At 47.0% G+C, this 18,768-nt stretch overlaps 1 protein-coding gene across 9 annotated transcripts in view; it reads left to right on the top strand.

The window, feature by feature from the left end:
- Positions 1-18,768, top strand: part of ABLIM1 (actin binding LIM protein 1) — a 308,719-nt gene that overhangs the window by 208,580 nt on the left and 81,371 nt on the right. For 7 of the 9 annotated variants that reach the window (XM_039237629.1, XM_039237635.1, XM_039237626.1 and 4 more), the window contains exon 6: positions 495-588. In XM_039237629.1, coding sequence (XP_039093560.1) covers positions 495-588 — 94 coding nt within the window. Of the gene's footprint in view, positions 1-494; positions 589-1,291; positions 1,374-13,051; positions 13,360-18,768 lie in introns of those variants that run through there. The other 2 variants (XM_039237634.1, XM_039237632.1) reach the window with 2 other exon arrangements.

The following is an 18,768-nucleotide window of genomic DNA, read 5'->3' as shown; positions in this document are numbered from 1 at the left end:
CATAGAAAGCAGTATTTTTTTCTGTGCTCTGAGGTAAGTGAATAAGGAGGGTTCGAGAGGCTGGGTGATGAAGGCCCTGTGCCCCTCAGGCCTCCTGACAGCTGAAGACATGGCGTCCCGGGCTCTGGCGTGTGCGCTCCAGGAAGTGGTGGGGGTGCGCACTGAGACCACATCTGAAGCCCATCTGGCCTGGTGGCGAAAGAGAACGGTGCCCACGTTTTGCTAGTTGGGCCTGAGACAACAGGGGGGCAGCCCCGGTCACCATGTGGCCATTGGGCTGGTATTTCTGTGAAGCCCAGAGAGCCACAGCCCTCTCTCCACGTCGTGTGGTCTCATGCATTTTGATCACGTCTGACCAGATCCCCAGGCGTGGCAATGCCGGGTGGGAGAGCCTCACGTCGCTCCCCCATCCTTCTGTGGAAAAGGCCTCTGAGAAATGTGGGGCTGGGGTCTTCCCTCAGCCTCCTCTCAGACGCTGATCTCTTGCGTTGCAGGGACGGCGCTCCGTACTGTGAAAAGGATTACCAGGGGCTCTTTGGGGTGAAATGTGAAGCCTGCCACCAGTTTATCACAGGGAAGGTCCTGGAGGTGAGTGACACACGGGCTCCCTTCAGAGCTACCGTCGTTTTCCTCAGAGGTCGGCAGAACCACAAAAGAGGCTCTCGTTCCATTTTGTTTGTTTGTTTGTTTGTTTGTTTTTTCCGCCTATGGAGGAAAGAAAGTAGTGGTAGCTGACCTCTTTTGAGATTTAGCATGTGTTGTCTTTACAGGCAGTTTCTACTAAATGTTCATGTGGAAACCAGAGTGATGGACAACTTATCAAAAGTGATAAAAGGACTCTTAGGAACTATGTAGAAGGAAGGGGTGTATGAGACTATTTTTATTTTTAGAAGTCAGAAACTGGGAAACAAAGAGCGTGTTGAGCCACGTGTGCGTATGGACCTGTGTGCGTGCGTGTGCGCCTGTGTGGGAGTGCACACGTATGTGCTTGTACGTGGGGTGTGCATGTGTGCGTGCAAGAGTGCTTGGACTCCAGGAACGAGGGCTCAGAATTGAAGCCGGGAAAAGAAAGGGTGGGTGAAAAGTGAAGGCACACACCTCCCGCCCTTAAAAAACCACATCCTGTGCCACCCAGCACGCCCTGCGCCCTGTGGCTCGGGCCGAACCCAAGCCCGGCGGGGTCAGGTGTGACTGCCTCGCGCCACAAAGCCTGCTTCCTGTTTCTCCCGCGCTGGGGGATCGGGGGCCGCAGGTGAGGGGGAGGCCCTGCCCCACTTCTTACCGGCCTGTGGGGTGTTAACCCGATCTGATAAAGAAAAGATTGCCTCATAGCCATCGCACATTTCAGGGTGGAGAAAGTGTCCTGGGCAGAGGTAAGTCAGGACGCCTAGCAGCTGGGAAGGCCACCAACTGGTCCTGCAGCCTTGGCAGGCACCAGGGCACCGGGGCCACATGACCACATTCGAACCTTCTAGCAGGGCGTTTCAGAGACCGAAAGCAGAGAGGCCCCCAGTGACTCTGGGCAGCCTCTGTGGGATTGCACAGCAAGGTCTAGCTTAGATTTCCTAATCCCACAGCAGGCTGGGGGTGGGGGTGGGGGGGCTTCCTTCCCAGGAAACACCGAGGGGCTGGTGTTGGCTCTGTGCCAGGGCCTAATTGGATTTGGGCAATAAGGAAGTGACTGTTACATGCACTTGCTTTCTGCCCAGGGGAAGGGTGTTCCAGGAAGGGGGAACAGCCTCCCTAAAGGTCCAGAGGCGAGGACGAAACAAAAAGTCAGATGGGCAGGAGCGCAGGTGTGAGAGTTGCTGCTGGAGGAGTGGGGGAGGGGTCAGAGCAAGTGGACTTCCAGGGTCCGAGTCAGGAATTTGGGCTTTTTCCTAAGAATGCTGGGGAGCCATTGGAGGGACTGTAGCCGGAGCTGAACGTGATTGGATCACACTGCTGTAGAAAGAATGCCTGGGGGTCCCCAGATACTCCTAAAACCATGTCCGTGGCAGCTCTGTTCACAACAGCCAGAAGGTGGAAACAACCCAGTGTCCATGCATGGATGATGGACCAACATCACGTAGTATATACAGATAAGGAATAATATTCAGCCTTAAAACGGAAAGGGTTTTGATACCTGCTACAATATGGATGAACCTTGAAAGCATTATGCTAAGTGGAAGAAGCCAGACACCAAAGGCTACATACAGTTTGCTTCCATGTACATGAAATATTCAGAATAGATAAATCCATAGAAATCGAGAGCAGATTGGTGGTTGCCTGGAGCTGGGGGAGGGGGAAAGAAGGGTAGCTTGTTGGTACCCAACTAGAGGTGTGAAATGTTTTGGAACAAGTTAGAGGCGGTAAATGCACAGCATTGCGCCTGTCCTAAATGCCACAGGCGGGGAGGCCGGCTAGGAGACTTCTGTAGAACTCGGGGCACAAAACAATGGCGGGAGGGGAATCTGAGAGGAGGGCCCACCCTCCCACATAGTTGGGGGGCCAAGAAGAGTTTCCATGGCCTTTCCAACAATGGTTTTAATTTCCAGCCCAAGTGTGTTCAGTGCTGAGGTTTTGACCCTCCATGACGTGCATCGCAGGAAGGCTATTGGAGAAGATGGTTGTGACCTGTCCAAAGTGCAGCATGAAGTCCAGGTGGCCATGTCACAGGGTTATGTGCTCCCCACCTGTCCCCTGAACATGTCCCTTGTCCCTCCCTGGAGCCCTAGGGGAGGGGCTCGCAGCATTTCCTTAGGAGTTCCCAAGTGTGATCTGTGCAGGACTAAAATAAACCTGTTGAGTTGGGAGCAACTGGGAAATTGCATTCAAAAACAGTAATAATAAAATATCAGAACCATCTCGCAGATGTTCATCTGTAGGAAAAGCAGTGGGAAGATACTGAGCATAGGCCCCAGATTTGAGCCATGTTTACAGAAGGTGTGGATCGAAACAGCTGTCTCAGTCCGCATACGCAACTGTGTTCCCCAAAAGAGTTGAGGCAGTAGGCAGGGTGGGGGAGGGGGCTGTCAATGACCTCAGACTTAGTTCCACAGCTGTAAGAAGGAACAGATCATTTTGAAGAAACATCTGCTTACTCCAGTTCCTCCCTGGAGTGAGTGTTGGCTGTGGCTGCGAGAGCTTCTCACCAGATTGACCTCGGGTTTCAGCGAGGTCCTTCTGGAAGGTGGAAGTCATGGAGGCTTTGCACACAGTGCCTTCAGATTTGGGACTTCTGGGAGTCATTCACACTGGCTTCATGGTAGAATCAAGACGCGCCCAGTGGGTGTACTGACCTTCTCCAATGGGTGTGATCTAGAAAAATGTCCTGCCTGTGTAGCGCCCTGACATGTGGCTGCTTCTGAGTCAGCTTGGCTTGGTTACCAATATCAAACAGGACCGGTCTCAACACTCCGCCCTCCTCCAGTGCCTTCCTTCTCAGACCCCATGGTTGCAACATTGTGATTGTGAATTTGTAAGTGCTGTGATCTTTGCCTTTTAGGGTTTTTTCCCCCTCAATTTTAAAAATGTGGTACGATGAACATAACATGAAATTTGCCATCTTCATCATTTTTAAGTGTACATTTCAGTGGTATTAAGTGTATCCATAATTTTGTGCAATCACGACCACCATTCACCTCCATGATGCTTTACAGCTTATAAAATCGAAACACTATGCGTAACACTAAATCCCCGCTCCCTCTTCCCCCTCGTGCCCCGACAACAACCATCCTATTTTCTGTCTCTATGAATTTGACAACTTTAGCCACCTCATACAGGTGGAATCCTACAGGGTTCAGGGTTTTGTGTGTGTGACTGGCTTATGTTATTTCGCACAATGTCCTCAAGATTCATCCATGTTGTAGCAAGTGCTGGAATTTCCTTCCCTTATGACTAAGTGATATTCTATCATATGGATAGACCACATTTTGCTTGCCCGTCTATGATCCTTAATTTTTTGTTAATGTTGTTTTTTTCAGATTGATTTTATCCATAAAGATTGTAAATGTATTCATTTCTTGCATCTGCTCCAACAGTGATGGCTTAGAAACGTCTCTCACAGTGTTCTAGAGGCCAGAAGTCCAAAACTGAGGTTCCGGCAGGGCCACACTCCCCCCCAGAGCCTCTCGGGGGGAGCTCTTCCTTGCCCCTTCCAGCTTGCGGTGGCCCGTGGCAGCGTGACCCTGATCTCTGCCCTCATCTTCACGTGACCTTCGCCTCTGTGTCTTCTCTCTATATCGCCCCTCCCTCTGCTTTGCTCTTCGAAGGACACTTGTCATTGGATTTAGGGCTCACCCAGAAAATCCAGGATGATCTCGTCCCAAGATCCTTAGCTTAATTATTACATCTCCAAGGACCCTTTCCCCAAACATTCACAGGCTCCAGACATTTTATGGGCCACCCTTCAAGCCCACTCCAGTAAAGCTGCGAACTTCTACAAGTGTCCTCCAGGGACTCTCACTAAGTATCAGAGGTGCTCGACAGCCTATTCTCTGGTTGGTTTCGCCTGAGAGGCCGTCAGACACGCAAGGAAACTTCGAGAAGGAGCAAGGTCACTGGGGAATGATCAAGAAGGTCCAGGCTCAGCTTTGTCACTAATTTCTGAGTAATTTTGGACAGGTTATTGAGACTGTCTTTATTCCACTAGTAAGGAGAGTGGCATGTTACCTCCAAAACTCCACCCTGCTCTACAATTCTATCTTCCTATGTTATTACTTTCATAGCCATGAACCCTACTAATCACATTGACTTGACAGGCTGGGTAGAGAGCCCTCGTGTGTTTTAGTGAAAAGGGCTCCACATGATAGGGAATCAGGGATCTGCTCCTGGCTCTGGAGCTCCCAGCTGGCAGGCAAGCCTCAACTTCTTTGAGCCTCAGTTTCCAGTATAAGTATTAAAAATATATATGTAAATCCAAGCCTGGGACTGCTTGACTCCCAGTTGGCCCTTAGGACCCAAGTTCTGTAATTCTCGTGTCTCCGGTCTAAGGAGTCAGGGTTAGCAGTTCTTTCTTCTGGAGAGATTTTCCTGGAAACTGGCACATAGCGTACACTCAAATTGTAGCTCTGTTTATCATCAGCTGGCTTTCAAATTTGTTTTCAGCAACAAGAGTCTCTTTTTTGAGAGGTCTTGCTATAAATGGCACATCTTTAAAAGCTTATGCTAATTAACCTATAAATTCAGGAGCATTCTGAAGATGTTTATAACCTGCCTCCTAATTAAGTCCGGAATCAAATTAGTGTGAAATACTCAAGTTTGCCAATAGCTTGCTATCCATCTGCACCTCTAAACTCTTCTCTGAAGCAACCTTCCTCTTCCTTTACTTCCCACTCCTGACTGCTCCTCTCCCCTGCTCCTGCTTTAGCAGACTAATGGTGCAGGAAGCCACACGAGACTTCGGACTTAGGTCACACGTGTCAGGAGACATCGGGCATCCCTTTGGTATGAATTTCCTTCCATTTCTGGTGAATGAGCCCTCAGAGATCTCTTATTCCAGCAAAATCCCTTTCCTGGGTATGGGAACGTTGTTACCTGCCAACTTCATAAAGCAAGAAAACAGCAACAAAACCGTTCGAAAATGAAGGCAGCACTGGGAAAAAAGACCAGAAAGAAAAGTAAATGTCAGCCTGGAAACAGAAGCGTTGAAGGTAAAGGAAAAGGATTTGTCCCACGTGGGCTGTTCTATCAGCAAACCAAGGGCGAGCTTGACTCTCTCCGCTGTTGCGGGATTGCCTCCCCCCAGGGGCTCCGTGTTCACCCAGAACTCCACTGATCCCTTCAAGGCAAATGCTTGCATCCCCAGAGAGCTTGGCTCCCTCTGCAGATGGGGCCTCCCTGAGCAGGCACCTGCCAGACCGCACGCCACCCCGGAGCCTCCCGCTTGCAGCTCTTCTCTCAGGGACAAAGCAAAGTTGTGTGGTCTGCATTCTCACTCAGAGGAGGAAGGCAGGGCTCTGTTTTTCTTGCCTGGGTCTCATATCCTTTCCTTTTCCCTTCTCCCCCATGTCACACAGCCGGAAAATCAATTCTCCACCCTGGATGCCTTTCTTCCCACAAAGGCTGGTGACACATGTCTTTACCTGGCGTGGTATTTACAGTGCTCCTTGGGCCCCCTGGGAGCAAGTGGAGAGAGCCTTGCATGCAGCCTGAGGAGGTCCTCTGTCCCTTTAAGACCCTTCCACTTCTATGTCTTCGGTGGTGCTGTTCTCTCTTATCTGTTAGCTTGGGAACGATGGACAGACCAAAGGACAGGACTCAGACTTGCTTTAGACCCCTCCTGCCGAACTCCTGCGGTGGAGGAAATGGAATCACAATGTGATTCAGCCAAATCCTTTTTTCTTTTTTTTTTGATTCTCTGAGGGATTAAAAACAAGTGGCTTTTTTTTGGTTTAACTTTCTGACTGCTTTTTCATAAAGCCCAGGGACAAATGTTTATAATGTTCCTGTGAAACTAATTCCTGTTATAAATTGAAGGCCCTCAGCCCTGTCTTAACTTTTGGTGCAAGTATTCCAAGCACGTTATGCTATGATAGCCAGAATCAGGGGGTAGGTCTTGTTCTGGGCTAACTTGGCATCTGGTGAGAAGAAACGCAGTCATTCGGTGGTACCTGCATGACAGATGGTCTGTTTGTCACCACCAGAGATGTAATTTGCAAAAGAGAGGCTGAAATGCCAGCTCCCCCTTCCTTACCTGGTGTATGTCATATGCGTGCAAAGCAAGAGTGGCGACCCACGTCCACACTGAAAACTGAACGCATCCTTTTCATTCCCACTGTGCTCCGAGGAATTCATACTTTCTTCCACTTAGCTCTGAACCCAGATGTTTTGAGGATTTGTGAGAGCAGAAGGATCAGGGAATCTTGATAGGACTGGTTCAGATGGTCCATATCCCAGAGAGGCAGTGAAACACCACAATATCTTGCTTTTACATAATATTTTAAAAAATTTTTTAATGTTCATTTTCTTTTTGAGAGAGAGAGAGACAGATGTGAGTGGGGGAGGGGCAGAGAGAGAGGGAGACACAGAATCTGAAACAGGCCCCAGGCTCCAAGCTGTCAGCACAGAGCCCAACACAGGGCTCAAACCCACGAACTGTGAGACCATGACCTGAGCCGAAGTCGGACGCCTAACCGACTGAGCTGCCCCAGGCACTGCTTACATAATACTTTTAACACTTGCAAATGATCTCATAACTACTTAATTCTCACAACAGGCCTGTAAAGTGGTCAAGGCAGTTACTACTGACCTCCATTTATAGATGAGGCTACTGAGCGCCAGCAACTTGGGGGCTAATTAGTAACAGACCATGATTAAAAGCTAGGTCTGTTAGTTCTCAGAAGATAGGAACTCACACACTGCTTCATGAACCACCTGGCAATAATCATTGCAGAACACGAGTAATTTGCTTCCAAAAATAACATGCCGAAGGACCAAAATTTATCATTCCTGGTGAAATGGAGAAAGTCTGCCTCACTAGCTGCCATGTTATACCTATTTTCAGGATGATAAACATTTGCTGCTTGTTTGGCTTACTTTTTCACCAAGGTGAAGTGTCACTAAGAGTCAGTGACCCCTCTCATGGAGTCTGTTGTGCTTCTGGGCAGTCTTAGTTCCCAGTGTCTCGCCTATGCAGCCATGGCTCCCAGGGTCTCGTCTATGCAGTCATGTCTCTCAGTGTCTCGTCTGTGCAGTCACACCTCATAGTGTCTTGTTTCCTTTAATCACCCATAGGCTCCCCGAGGGCACCTGGCATGGCCCGTGGAGAATAGTATAGTATAGCATAATAGTATAGATGGATGAAGCTGTCTCAGGTTAGTTCCTCAAAGAGCTCTAGCCTAGAACTCTCCAGATCTCAGTAAATAGACAAGAAGATGCTATGAAGCAGGACTGACATAGGGAACCAGTCATCTTTCTGAATTTAAAACTCAGCAATAAACTTAAGCTTAACAATAAACTATTAGAAATGGCCTCATTTCATACATGAATTAAGGAAAATGTGGTACATCCACACAACAAAATATTATTCGGTGGTAAAAAGTGCCAACAGCATGCTACCACAGGGATGAGCCTTGGAAACATGATGCCAAGTGAAAGGAGCCAAGCACAGAAAACCTCACTTATATGATTCCATCTATATGAAACGTCTAGACTAGGCAAACCCACAGAAACAGAGTAGATTAATGGTTGTCGGGGAATGGGTAGAATAGAATGACCACTAATGGGTACGGGGTTTCTTTGTGGGGGGTTGATGAAGACTTTCTAGAAGTCGATAGTGGTGATTCATGGTTGGGCAACTCTGAATAGACTCAAACCATTGAATTATATACTTTCAAAGGCTGAAGGTTAGAGTATGCAGATAATGTCCCAATTTAAATACATATGTACATGCATATATACATGTACATCTGTCTATGCAGAGACCTCCAAGGTGATAGGGAGCTGAAATCCTGTTGCTCTGTTTCCTTCTCTGTGAAATGAGAACACTAATCACTGCCTCTTGGGGCTGCAGGATTTGGAAAAGAAGAAGGCAGGCAGAACCGCCGGCATAGTCAGGGAAGCTTCCTCCCTTCCCTCTGTCTCCTCCTTCCTTCCAGCCTTTGCCAATTTCACTTGCTATGTAGAAGAACAGTGGGTAAAGGGCAAAAACTGGGGATTCGAGTCAATAACTGTCTTCCTGCACCATTGTATGCGAGGTCTTTCCTCTTCCTGAGCATTCAGACTTGTTCTCTTGCATGGCCATGCGCTGCCATTGCACAGAAATGTGCCCTCGATGACAAAGTAAGACTTGGCTAATACAAAATCTTCCCGGCACAGGAGAGCAACCTCAAGTTTAAATTCAACATATGGTTTATGCTTATTTGCAAAGAATAACTTCGGTGCTAATATTTTGTCCCCTTCATCGTCAACAGATTTGGAATTGGCACAGGACATAAGCGCATTGACACAATAAATGATTTGAAGAAAATCCATCTGATTCACCCAAAGTTATCCACTTTCTCCTACATTAATGACTAAAGGAAATGTGTTACTAGGGTAACAGAGGACTATGTTCACAGGCAGTAAAGTTTCGATATTTATGAAAAAATCACCCCATTTCCTGTCAGCACAAATGGAAGGGCTTCCTTATCCGGAAATGACATTTTGAAAAGAATTTGTATTTTGAGTTCAAACGATGTTTTGTGTTTCAGTGATAACTTCAGAGAGTTTAGCTTATTGCCAGTGAAATGTGTGTAGGGGTGGGGGTGGGAGGGAGTGACAGTTGAACCAAGTGGCGGAATGTAACTCTTGCAGAGAAGTGGACAAGCAGTATTGAGGTTATGCTGGTGGCCCAACATTGGGGGCCTCAGAAGAAAATGTAAAATTTAGGACTTGTTCTCAGACAGATGAAATGCACGTTTCTAAAAGTAATGGGGTGTTCAAGTCTAAAACTATACCCCCGGCATCCCCCCCGCCCCTCACCCCCACCCCAGCACTCAAGAGCCCACAGCTATTACAGCATCTTCAGAGTCTGAGGATGATTGTCATTGGTGGTATTGAACTTGAGAAATGATTAGGCTCCAACAGAAGAGAGACAGCTTTCCTAGATAAGTTACTGCCCAGCATAGTGAGGGGATGAGTCTCCTGGTCTGGCCAGTGTTCTGGGCACAGAAGCGATGACCCCTCAGAGATGTCCTTTCTACTCTCCAGGACCCTCGCTGAGCCTCAGAAACCTCACATGTCTGCTTTCTCACAGACCCAGAGCACTAGACGTTGCTCACCTGCTCCCATCCCCCACCCCATTCACGTCTTCTTTTACTGTGCTTTTTAATGTGGTTTTTTTTTTTTCCATTCTTAAGAGAGAGAGAGACAGAGAGACAGAATGTGAGTGGGAGAGGGGCAGAGCGAGAGACGGACACAGAATCAGAAGCAGGTTCCAGGCTCTGAGCTGTCAGCACAGAGTTCAACGCAGGGCTCAAACTCACAAGCCATGAGATCATGACCTGAGCCGAGGTCAGACTTCTTTTACCACTCTTAACCTCAAGGATGATCATACCCCTTCTAAGTGATTGATTCCAAGGTGTCTCACCTGCCCTACACAGGTGACATGCAGTGAATTCCAAGGTAATTTCTGTGACCTTCTCTTGGTGGAGCAGAAAAAGAGTTTCATGTTGGGAAAGGTATATTAGTACACATAAGATAAATGGGGACCCACAGCAGTGTGAGAGCCAAGTAAGAGGCACACACAGTAAAAGCCCTGGGTTTAAAAGAAATTCCTGGCGCCTATTAGAAAAGCAGTCAGCTTTGGATTTTGAGGCATGGGTGCTTACAGACAGATGCAAGTGGGAAATTCATGTCCATTTGCTGTTGTTACTGAAGTCTTAGGTCAGTTTTTTCTGGCTTTATTTCTTTGGTTTAAACGTATGATTTGATTTTACTGTTTGGTTTAATACATTATTTTAGTTTGATTATGATGAAAACTGGCTTTTGTGGGCTCACCTGGACCCACTGTCCACCTGAAGGATCATCCCTATCAGAAAATGCTCGTGGTCCTCTCGGATCTGCCTACCTGGCCGATGGCGGATGGCAAGAGAGCCCAGTGGTTCTCTCCACCCTTTCCCCTGGAGGCTGGGCTGTGTCTCTGGTGGGCGTTACAGCAAACGGCGTTACCCCTTTGGGGTCAAGCCATCTTCTTTAGCTTTCGGATTCATGACAAATTCAGACAAAAGGTGGCACCTCAAGCTCTCTCTACTCTATTTTGTCCGAGCGCTTTTGTCCACAAAGCCTCTTGCAGTGAGCATTGAACTTGGGGGCATACACTGAAAAATGGGACCATCCAGAAGTGACCAGTACAGCTTCCATACTGGACATGGCTTTCTCTAAGTAAGGATGTGAAATTTGCAAGGAAGCCCGGGAGGTGAAGCTTGCCACGAAGCTCCAGGGCACATGGGAACAGTTGGTCCCCTCGGCCCCAATCAGCAAAGCTGCCCGCCTCCCTGTCCTGTTGGGAACAGGCTTCCTTCCCTTTTGGTTTCCACCTGAACATGCTTGCTTCCTGGACCCACGGCTTCCCACCTTGTGAGGGATGATATGCCAATTCCAGCAGATGGACCTGCTTAGGATTTGCCAGCGAGTCAGGAAGAGTGAGGGTTAGGGTTGGGGGCCATACAGCCCAGCGGAAATGAACCGGTAGCATAATTCCTCCCCCAGAAGGACACTTTGGAGTGGCCTTACAAATGAAAACTATTCATAAACTACCTATCGCATGGCCCTGCAGCAAAACTCAAAACTGCAGCCATCTTGGAAACATGGAGAGAATCTGGAATCACCTCAAACAGATTGCTGTGCCCTTCCTTTGATTCTTGATTCTTTATTTTCTTTCTCAAATCACATCCATATGTACAGACAAGATGCAGGTCAACAGGAAAGCCTTGTCATTATCACTCAACAAGGGCTGTCCAACCAGGCAGACGTCCCAAACCTCCTGACTCCACATGGTGATTCTCTTGGGCCCCTTTTACTTGGAAACCGCTAATTTGGAAATTGGCTTGGCAAATGAGAAGACAAACCATCTTCTCTCTTCCCATCCCAGAAGATATAGAGGTAGTTAAATAAAATCTGAAAGAGGGACCAATACTCTAAATATGGGAGAGTAGAAAGCTAAAATATCGGGGTCAGTGATCGCAGTTCTGCTGTTCTAGTACTTCTGGCCATGACTGAGAGCCCAGTTGAGTTTCCCCTTTGCCTTTGTAAGGAGGACTCCTTTACTCCTCAGGCAAACAGTTGACTGCTGATGTCCCAAACACAGGACGAAGTTCTGGAGCACAGAAGTAAGAGGTGTAGTCCCTAACTACCAAGGTTTTAAGGCTGGGATCCTAAAACCACTGTGCATAAGAATCACCTGGATTCCTGGTGTAAAGTGAGAATGCCCAGTCCTCACCCAGAAATTCTGATTCTGGGGGCCCAGGCTGGGACCCAGGAATCTGCAAGTTAACATGCCCTGCTCTGGGTAATGGCGGGGGGCGGGGAGTGGAGGAGGGAGGGGGCAGCAGGTGGGAGGGCAGCGGCAGATCCCACTGGAGAAACTGGCCCTGCAAGGGTGCCGTGAAGACACATTCCTGGAGGCTTTCGACTCCTTGAAAGAAAAATGCACTAAAAAACGCTCTCTGATATTATAGTGGGCAATCTAGTAGCTTCCTCTTCATTTTTGAAGCACTGTTTTGTTGCCGAAAACCTTACATTCTTGAACAATGTTAGGAATTGCCTCCAAACCAGCTTAGAGAGATTCCACACATACCCAAGGGGTCTTTTTCTGGTTGGTTTTATGGGCAAATAATCTCCATGAAAAATTTCCCTAAATTATTTCAGTTGCATTGAATATGACAAGAGTTGTAACAGATTCTGCCCTCATCCTGAGGAAGGGGGTACATGAAAAGTGCTGTGTCCTCACAGTAGAAGGTTTCTGGCTCCTTCTCTCTGTTCACATATATGAACAGCCTGTGGCTTCACCTTCTGTCACTGGCTCATCCGGGATTTCTGCAGAATGGTTTAGTTGGCAGTGACGTTATGTGTATAGAGTACCTGGAACATAGAAGATATCTATTGACTTTTTTTTTGTCTTCCTTAGAAAGAGAGAGTACAATGCAAAATGTACCCAAAAAAGGAATCAAGGGAGCTTGATAAGCAAAGCTGTTTTTTCGTCACACTTCCCTCAAAAAAAAAAAAAAAAAAAGAATCTGAAAATAAGAAAATTCTGAATAACTAATGGGAATCCAAATCAAGCTGCGCTCAGTTTTACTGCATAAAGCAGATTTCATAATATGGGCCCTCAAAGCAGTGACTCGAGGGAGCAGGTGGCCAGCTGTTTGATCGCTGGGTGCAGCTGAACACCTTTCCATCCTCCCAACCCCAAGAAAGAAACTTCAAAAGCCTATGAAGCTGGTTTCAGCGCAAGCCTCTGCCTTGGGGACAATTACTGTCAGATCTGCGGTGCCGGCAATTGTTCAGTGACTGTGAAGGAATGGTACTTTCCCCCAACCTGCGTTCAAGCTAAGAAAAGCTCCCCCTCCTTTCCGTGGGAACTTGGACTGGCCCGTAGTGGTTTGCTGGTGTGTGTGTGTAACTAGCAAGGGCGGCTGGGAGGGAGGCGTGAGAACGCTGGCCCCGTTCGGTTCTGTTTTCGGGCGTGTGTCTCCAGAGAGATGCGCGTCGCCTTCGCCTAGCTCCCTAGAGAGAAGCCCACTTAGGTGACCCAGGTGGACAGGGAGCCCCAGTCTGTCGGTGCCCAGGTCTGGCATTTGCAAGTCTCCCGCCGTGTTCTGAGTTTGAAGCCCGGAGGCGTTCCCAGCTCAGCACAGCCAAGGAGCAGAAATAGAAGAAAAGAAACCCTGGCATCAGGTAAAGCAGTCAATGCACCAGGCGTCCTTTGCTTTGCAGGGCAGTCGGGAGGTTCCTGGCTTCCTTGCTGACCAAGAGACCCTGAGGGTCCCACAGATGCGCTCTGCTGGTGACAGAAGCCACTTGCATTGGCCTGAGCTACATTTTACTTAAACTTCTTGTTTTTCTTACGATACAAAATGAACTATGGAGCCTTTTTTCATTGATACAGCGCTAGAGTAAAGAGCAGGAAAGGCAGGTTATTTGAGAATTCTGGAATCTTGACCTTTTAACAGTGTTTGTGTTTTTTCAGGCCACTACCCCCACGATTGAAAGGAGAATGTGGTTTCCAGATTTTTTTTTTTTTCTTTTTGGTTTTGTCTGTGGTTTGTGGAGTTCTGAGGAATTTATATTTGAGATGAAAGAGTTGTGGAGTCCTGTTGGGACAATTTGGTGGCACAGACTATTGAGTAAATTTGTCCGTTACTATAAACGTGTGGGCTTTTTTTTTCTTTAAGAAGTTCCGCATGAATGAAAGTGAGGAAGCAAAAAGGGTTGGGGATTATTCCTATTTTGTTACCGCTGCAGGTTGAAAAAGCTTGATTATGACCCCGTCCCACCATCTTTGAGCACCAAGCAGCCTACACATTCTTTCTTGCCCTTAGGATGAAAACAGTGTTCCTGTCTTATGCCATGTTCTGAAGTTCATTTTTTAGGGAAGAAAAAAGTTTTAATGTATGTTACGCTAGCTCTAAAGAAGGAATGAGGCAAGAAAAATCTCAACTGTGAAAGACATAGATTTATGATTTCGGAAAATGTGGGGGGAGTCTAGCCACACCCAAACAGGAGAGTGGTCACTATAGCAGCTACATCTGTCACTTAACCAGGATTGGGGATCGAAAAGAAATTTGAGCCTCTTTTGCCTGAGACCACCTCATAAGGAATGTTAAGAGGATGTGAAGTTATTTAGATTATCCAAACAGGTTCTGACAAGTAAGCGAAAATAACTCATTAAAGTATAATTGTTGCCATTCTATAATGGCTCAAAAGGCTTGTTGAGTCACGATGTACTTAGAGAATAGGTGAATTTGCCACGGCTCATTGGTATAAATTACTTTTGAGAAGGCTTTTTAAGACGAGGTATGCAGCCTTGCCAAGCCTCTCGTTGTAGCTCTTTGAATGCATGTTTTGACCAAATGTTTTCAAGTGGGTGCTTAGCCATTTTTCTGTGTCAGTGAGTCTAACTCCTACATCAGAGCCTTGTCCAGTGGACTCAGGGAATATCGTGTCGAATGACAAGAGTTCTGCAGGGTTTCCCCTCCCACTAAATAACAGCTCATTTAAAAGGACAGCAGAGTCCGAACTACTCAGTGCCTGCATCCCAGCTCTATAGAGTGACCATCATGATCTTGCCTCCTGTAGACCAGAGTTTATTGACCTCGGCACCATTTTGGATGGATGATTCTTTGTTGTGGATGACGGTCCCGTAATGGTTAGCAGCATCCCTGGCCTCGACCCATTACTGACCGTAGGGCTTCCTCCCCAGTTGTGACAACCGAAAGTGTCTCTAGATGTTGCCAAGCGTTCCCCACAGGGCAAAATCACTCGCCGGTTGAACCACTGCTGTAAAGAAACCACTTTTGAGGCCAACTACCGCAGAGAGGAAGAGAGGGCTTTGAAGAGGAAGGCCAGACCCTGAGGGAGGGCGGTTGGGTCAAGTGAAGGGTGACAGGACAGATATTTTGCTCTGATCATGTTGGTTTTTATTTTGTTCTGCTTTTGTTTGAAGCCACATCCGGGGCTGGGTGGGGAAGCAGGGGTTAAACGCCGTTTTGGATATACATTCTTCCGCTCCTGGCCGCACTCCTCGTGATCCCTTATGGGCCTTGTTGGACATACTGCCTTGGTTGCGTAGTAGTCAGACTTCTCTCAAGTGAATCTCATCTTAAGTGCATCCCAGGAATGCACGATTTTTTAAAAAAGAATCCCATGCAATCACCCACTTTATAAAGCAAATAATTACCCATAACTTATCAAGTCTACAAATATAGGGATTTTGATATGTGAGCTTTGAGTAAATCTGGACACGCCTGTTTGGGGTTTTCTTTTGGAACCTGCAGCTAGTGCTTTTGTTTCTCTTTCCTTTCCCCTTCTGTTCCAATGGGTCTCAAGCCTTCTGGTTTTCTAGAATTTGGTTTCTTTTGTCAATGAAATAGAATAGTCACAGCCTTTTTCCCATCTCAAAGATAACAGTAAAGTCCATGGCTGGAATTTTCTTCTCATTAAAAAAATTTTTTTTAAGTTTATTTATTCTTGAGAGAGAGAGAGAGAGAGAGCGCATGCGCACATGAGCAGGGGAAGAGAGAAAGCAAGAGAGAATCCCAAGCAGATCCACACTGTCAGCACAGAGCCCGATGCCGGGCTCAAACTCACTAACCGTGAGATCATGACCTGAGCCGACATCAAGAGCCAGATGCTTAACCGACTGAGCCCCCAGGTGCCCCTTCATTAAAAATTTTTCTTATCCCTTTAGCGTAGGTTGCTGCTTGTTGGCTCCCAAAGGTTAACAGATTTCAAAATGAATGAAGTTGTAGTAAACAAATATGGATATAAAACATATAGAACAGCAAATCTCCCATAGTTCCACTTTACTTCTTCTGGTGGACCCATGTTCAATTTCATAAGTATACATTCATAACCTCATAAAATAAGTCTCTTACAAGTTATATGTGTTATATATTCATGGCGTTTCTCCAAGAACATGAGACGTTGCACTGTACACCTTGACTTCCTGGAGCTATTTCCTAAACAGGATGAGACCAGTTACTCTGGGTTGCATTCCCCTCAAGCCCAGCTGGGGTAGGGGGCAGCACTTCGCATTGGCCAAAAATATCAGGAAATGCCTCTGCTACTTGGAGTTCATTCTTGGTGATATGGTTGGACTGGCCCATGGTGTTTTCTGCTTTGCGATTCCAAATAAACCTTCCTTTTATCTCTAAAACCTTCCTTTTACCTCCACCTAGGGGCACCAATGTATCATACACATGTACTGTTGGGAGCATTTTCTCATTATTAAAATTCACCCCTCCTCCCCCCCCCCCCCCCATTTACTAGACCTGAGATCCACGAACACAGAATGTTAGTAATTTAGGTCCAGTTTATCCCCAGGATATCACATAGTATCTACCCCTATTGGTTGCTCAGTAGTTGATGAATACACAAGTGAATGTCAACAATTTCGATTGAAAGACCACCCAGCAGCTTGGTCTGTGAGAAGCTCATGTGCCATGTTCACATGATCTGTCTGTATTTTTTTCAAAAGGACAAATCCGATCCCCATGAAAGCAGCTTTTAATGTTTGAGGGACGACCAGTGGAATCTTTTAAGAATACAGGGAAAGCAGGTCTATGTATTATAGAATATGAAATGGGGGAGCTTTATACATTTTTCTTCATGAGGCCCAGAAATTAAACTTCTGCTGTTACTTAAAATCCCACCTGGTAAAGCAACCACATGGATTTGCAGCCTTAAAAGCATAAACAAGCCTAAGATTTGACCCAAAGGCGTGGTGTTCTCAGCCTCTTTGTTGAAAACTATCCAGTCCAAGGAAAGAACTTATAGATCACAGATGAAAAAAAATCTACCTGCTTTTACTCTTTGTATCCTAATATGACATCTTCAAGCATGGGCTATGTCTCCTAGGAAACTAGACCAGTTCTGCTCAAAGAGCCGCCACTTCCTGAACCAGATGTCAGGACACGGGGTGTCCAGATGAGGCAGATGGCTTGAAATGGGGAAGGTAAGGCAGCGGAAGGTGGTCTTCATGCTGTAGTGTGTGTACTGATGCCAGCTCCACTTTCCTAAGAGGAGCCCCTGCTATTAGTCTGTATGAGCAAGAATGAGTCTTACCAGAAGCTTAAGGTGTGGCCTTGGGGCTGAGGGGGCCCCACTGAAAAAGGAAGCACACCCAGCCACTCCTGTTCACCAAGCCCAGAACGGTTTGGGCAAATATGTGTCTGTGTCCTCCTCGGCCTTGCTTTGCATCGGGGGTCGTGTTTGGCTCGTAAACATTAGATGAAGCAGAAATGTTTGCTTACACTTAAGACTGCTTTTATGTTTCCTCCTGCTAAATAATCATTTTGTTAGTTTGTCTCAGTTCTCTGCAGCTGGCTCCTTGCATCCGTGCTTATATCCGCTTATATCCGTATGCCTTGTCCAAATAAACAGACTTGAAAGATAAAGAAATGTGTTTTGCAAAGTTTAGAACATCCTCTAACAGAGAGTTTAAGCCAGGCTTTCTGCTTTGTTTTGGCAGCTTGTTGAGGATGCAAAGTGTATCTGGTTCTGGCAATAGATTAAAGAAGGTGTTGGTTCTTACATAACACAGTTGAGGGTCTAAGGACTTGGGGGGGGGGAGGGATGGGAGGGTAGATTTCCAGGCTTCCTTTGTGTTTTTGAAAGAGTTTGAAAGCATTAAAAAAAATGTTATCGACTGGGTATTTTGTTTTGACTTTAACCCCAGAATTATGAAAACCTATTGAAAAACCTTATCTCGGCTTACCCAGTCCTCTGTGATTAAGCTCCTGGTCACCTACATCTGTCCCCATCATTCATACCAGCCCCACTGGCCTCTGTCCGCCAAGCACTTGCTGTCTCCATCTAGGGACCTCTGCGCTCGCTGCCCCTCCACCTGGGACATCCTCCACCCACCTCTTGGTGCCCCATTATTCATTCACCCTGCCTGCCATTCCTTAGAGAAGCCTCCCCAGACCCCCCTACTCTGTCTGCAGCTGCCTTCACCGCCAACCTCCAAGTCACCTTCTACCCCTGGACCTGCCTTATTTTCTTCATGGCATCTCCCCACCCCCCACCCCACCACCATGATCTGAAATTCTTCTATGTTTGTATACGTGTCTACTGTCTGTCACCTGTTGCTAGACTGTAAACTTCCTGACAGGTGCAGCCATATCCCCAGCACCTAAAACATTAGGTGCTGACAGAAGGTAGGTGCTAATAAATGGGTGGGCGGGTGGGTGAATGGCAAAGGATAGTGGGAGGAAGGGCTGTCCGCCTAGTAGATGCCTCCTCCTCTTTAAATCGAAGTGTCCCACTTTTGCGAGGTCTCCCTGACTCTCCTGTGCGGCGTGTTGGATGACTTTCCCTGACACCCACCTCACTTGGTGCATAACTTAATAGTCTTCCCCTGTTGTAAGCACTTGCTTCTGGGTCAGTCTCCCTTCTGCAGGGTGAGCTCCTTGGGGACGGAAGTTTCTGATAAAGGGTGGTTATGGTTGTCGTTACTGTTATAAAACTCACTGCCTTTGTACTTTATAAACCTGTCTCATTGGAGTCCTTTTACCAACTCTGTGCATGGTAGTCTATGAGTTTCACTCTCATCTTTGGTTTGCAAATGACAAAACTGAGGCTCAG

This window comes from Hyaena hyaena, unplaced genomic scaffold (assembly GCF_003009895.1).
Source record: "Hyaena hyaena isolate Hyena2069 unplaced genomic scaffold, ASM300989v1 scaffold_128, whole genome shotgun sequence".
Taxonomy (NCBI): Eukaryota; Metazoa; Chordata; class Mammalia; order Carnivora; family Hyaenidae; genus Hyaena; species Hyaena hyaena.
The sequence above is the reverse complement of the archived record's forward strand: the minus strand, read 5'-3'. Positions and strand labels throughout refer to the sequence as shown.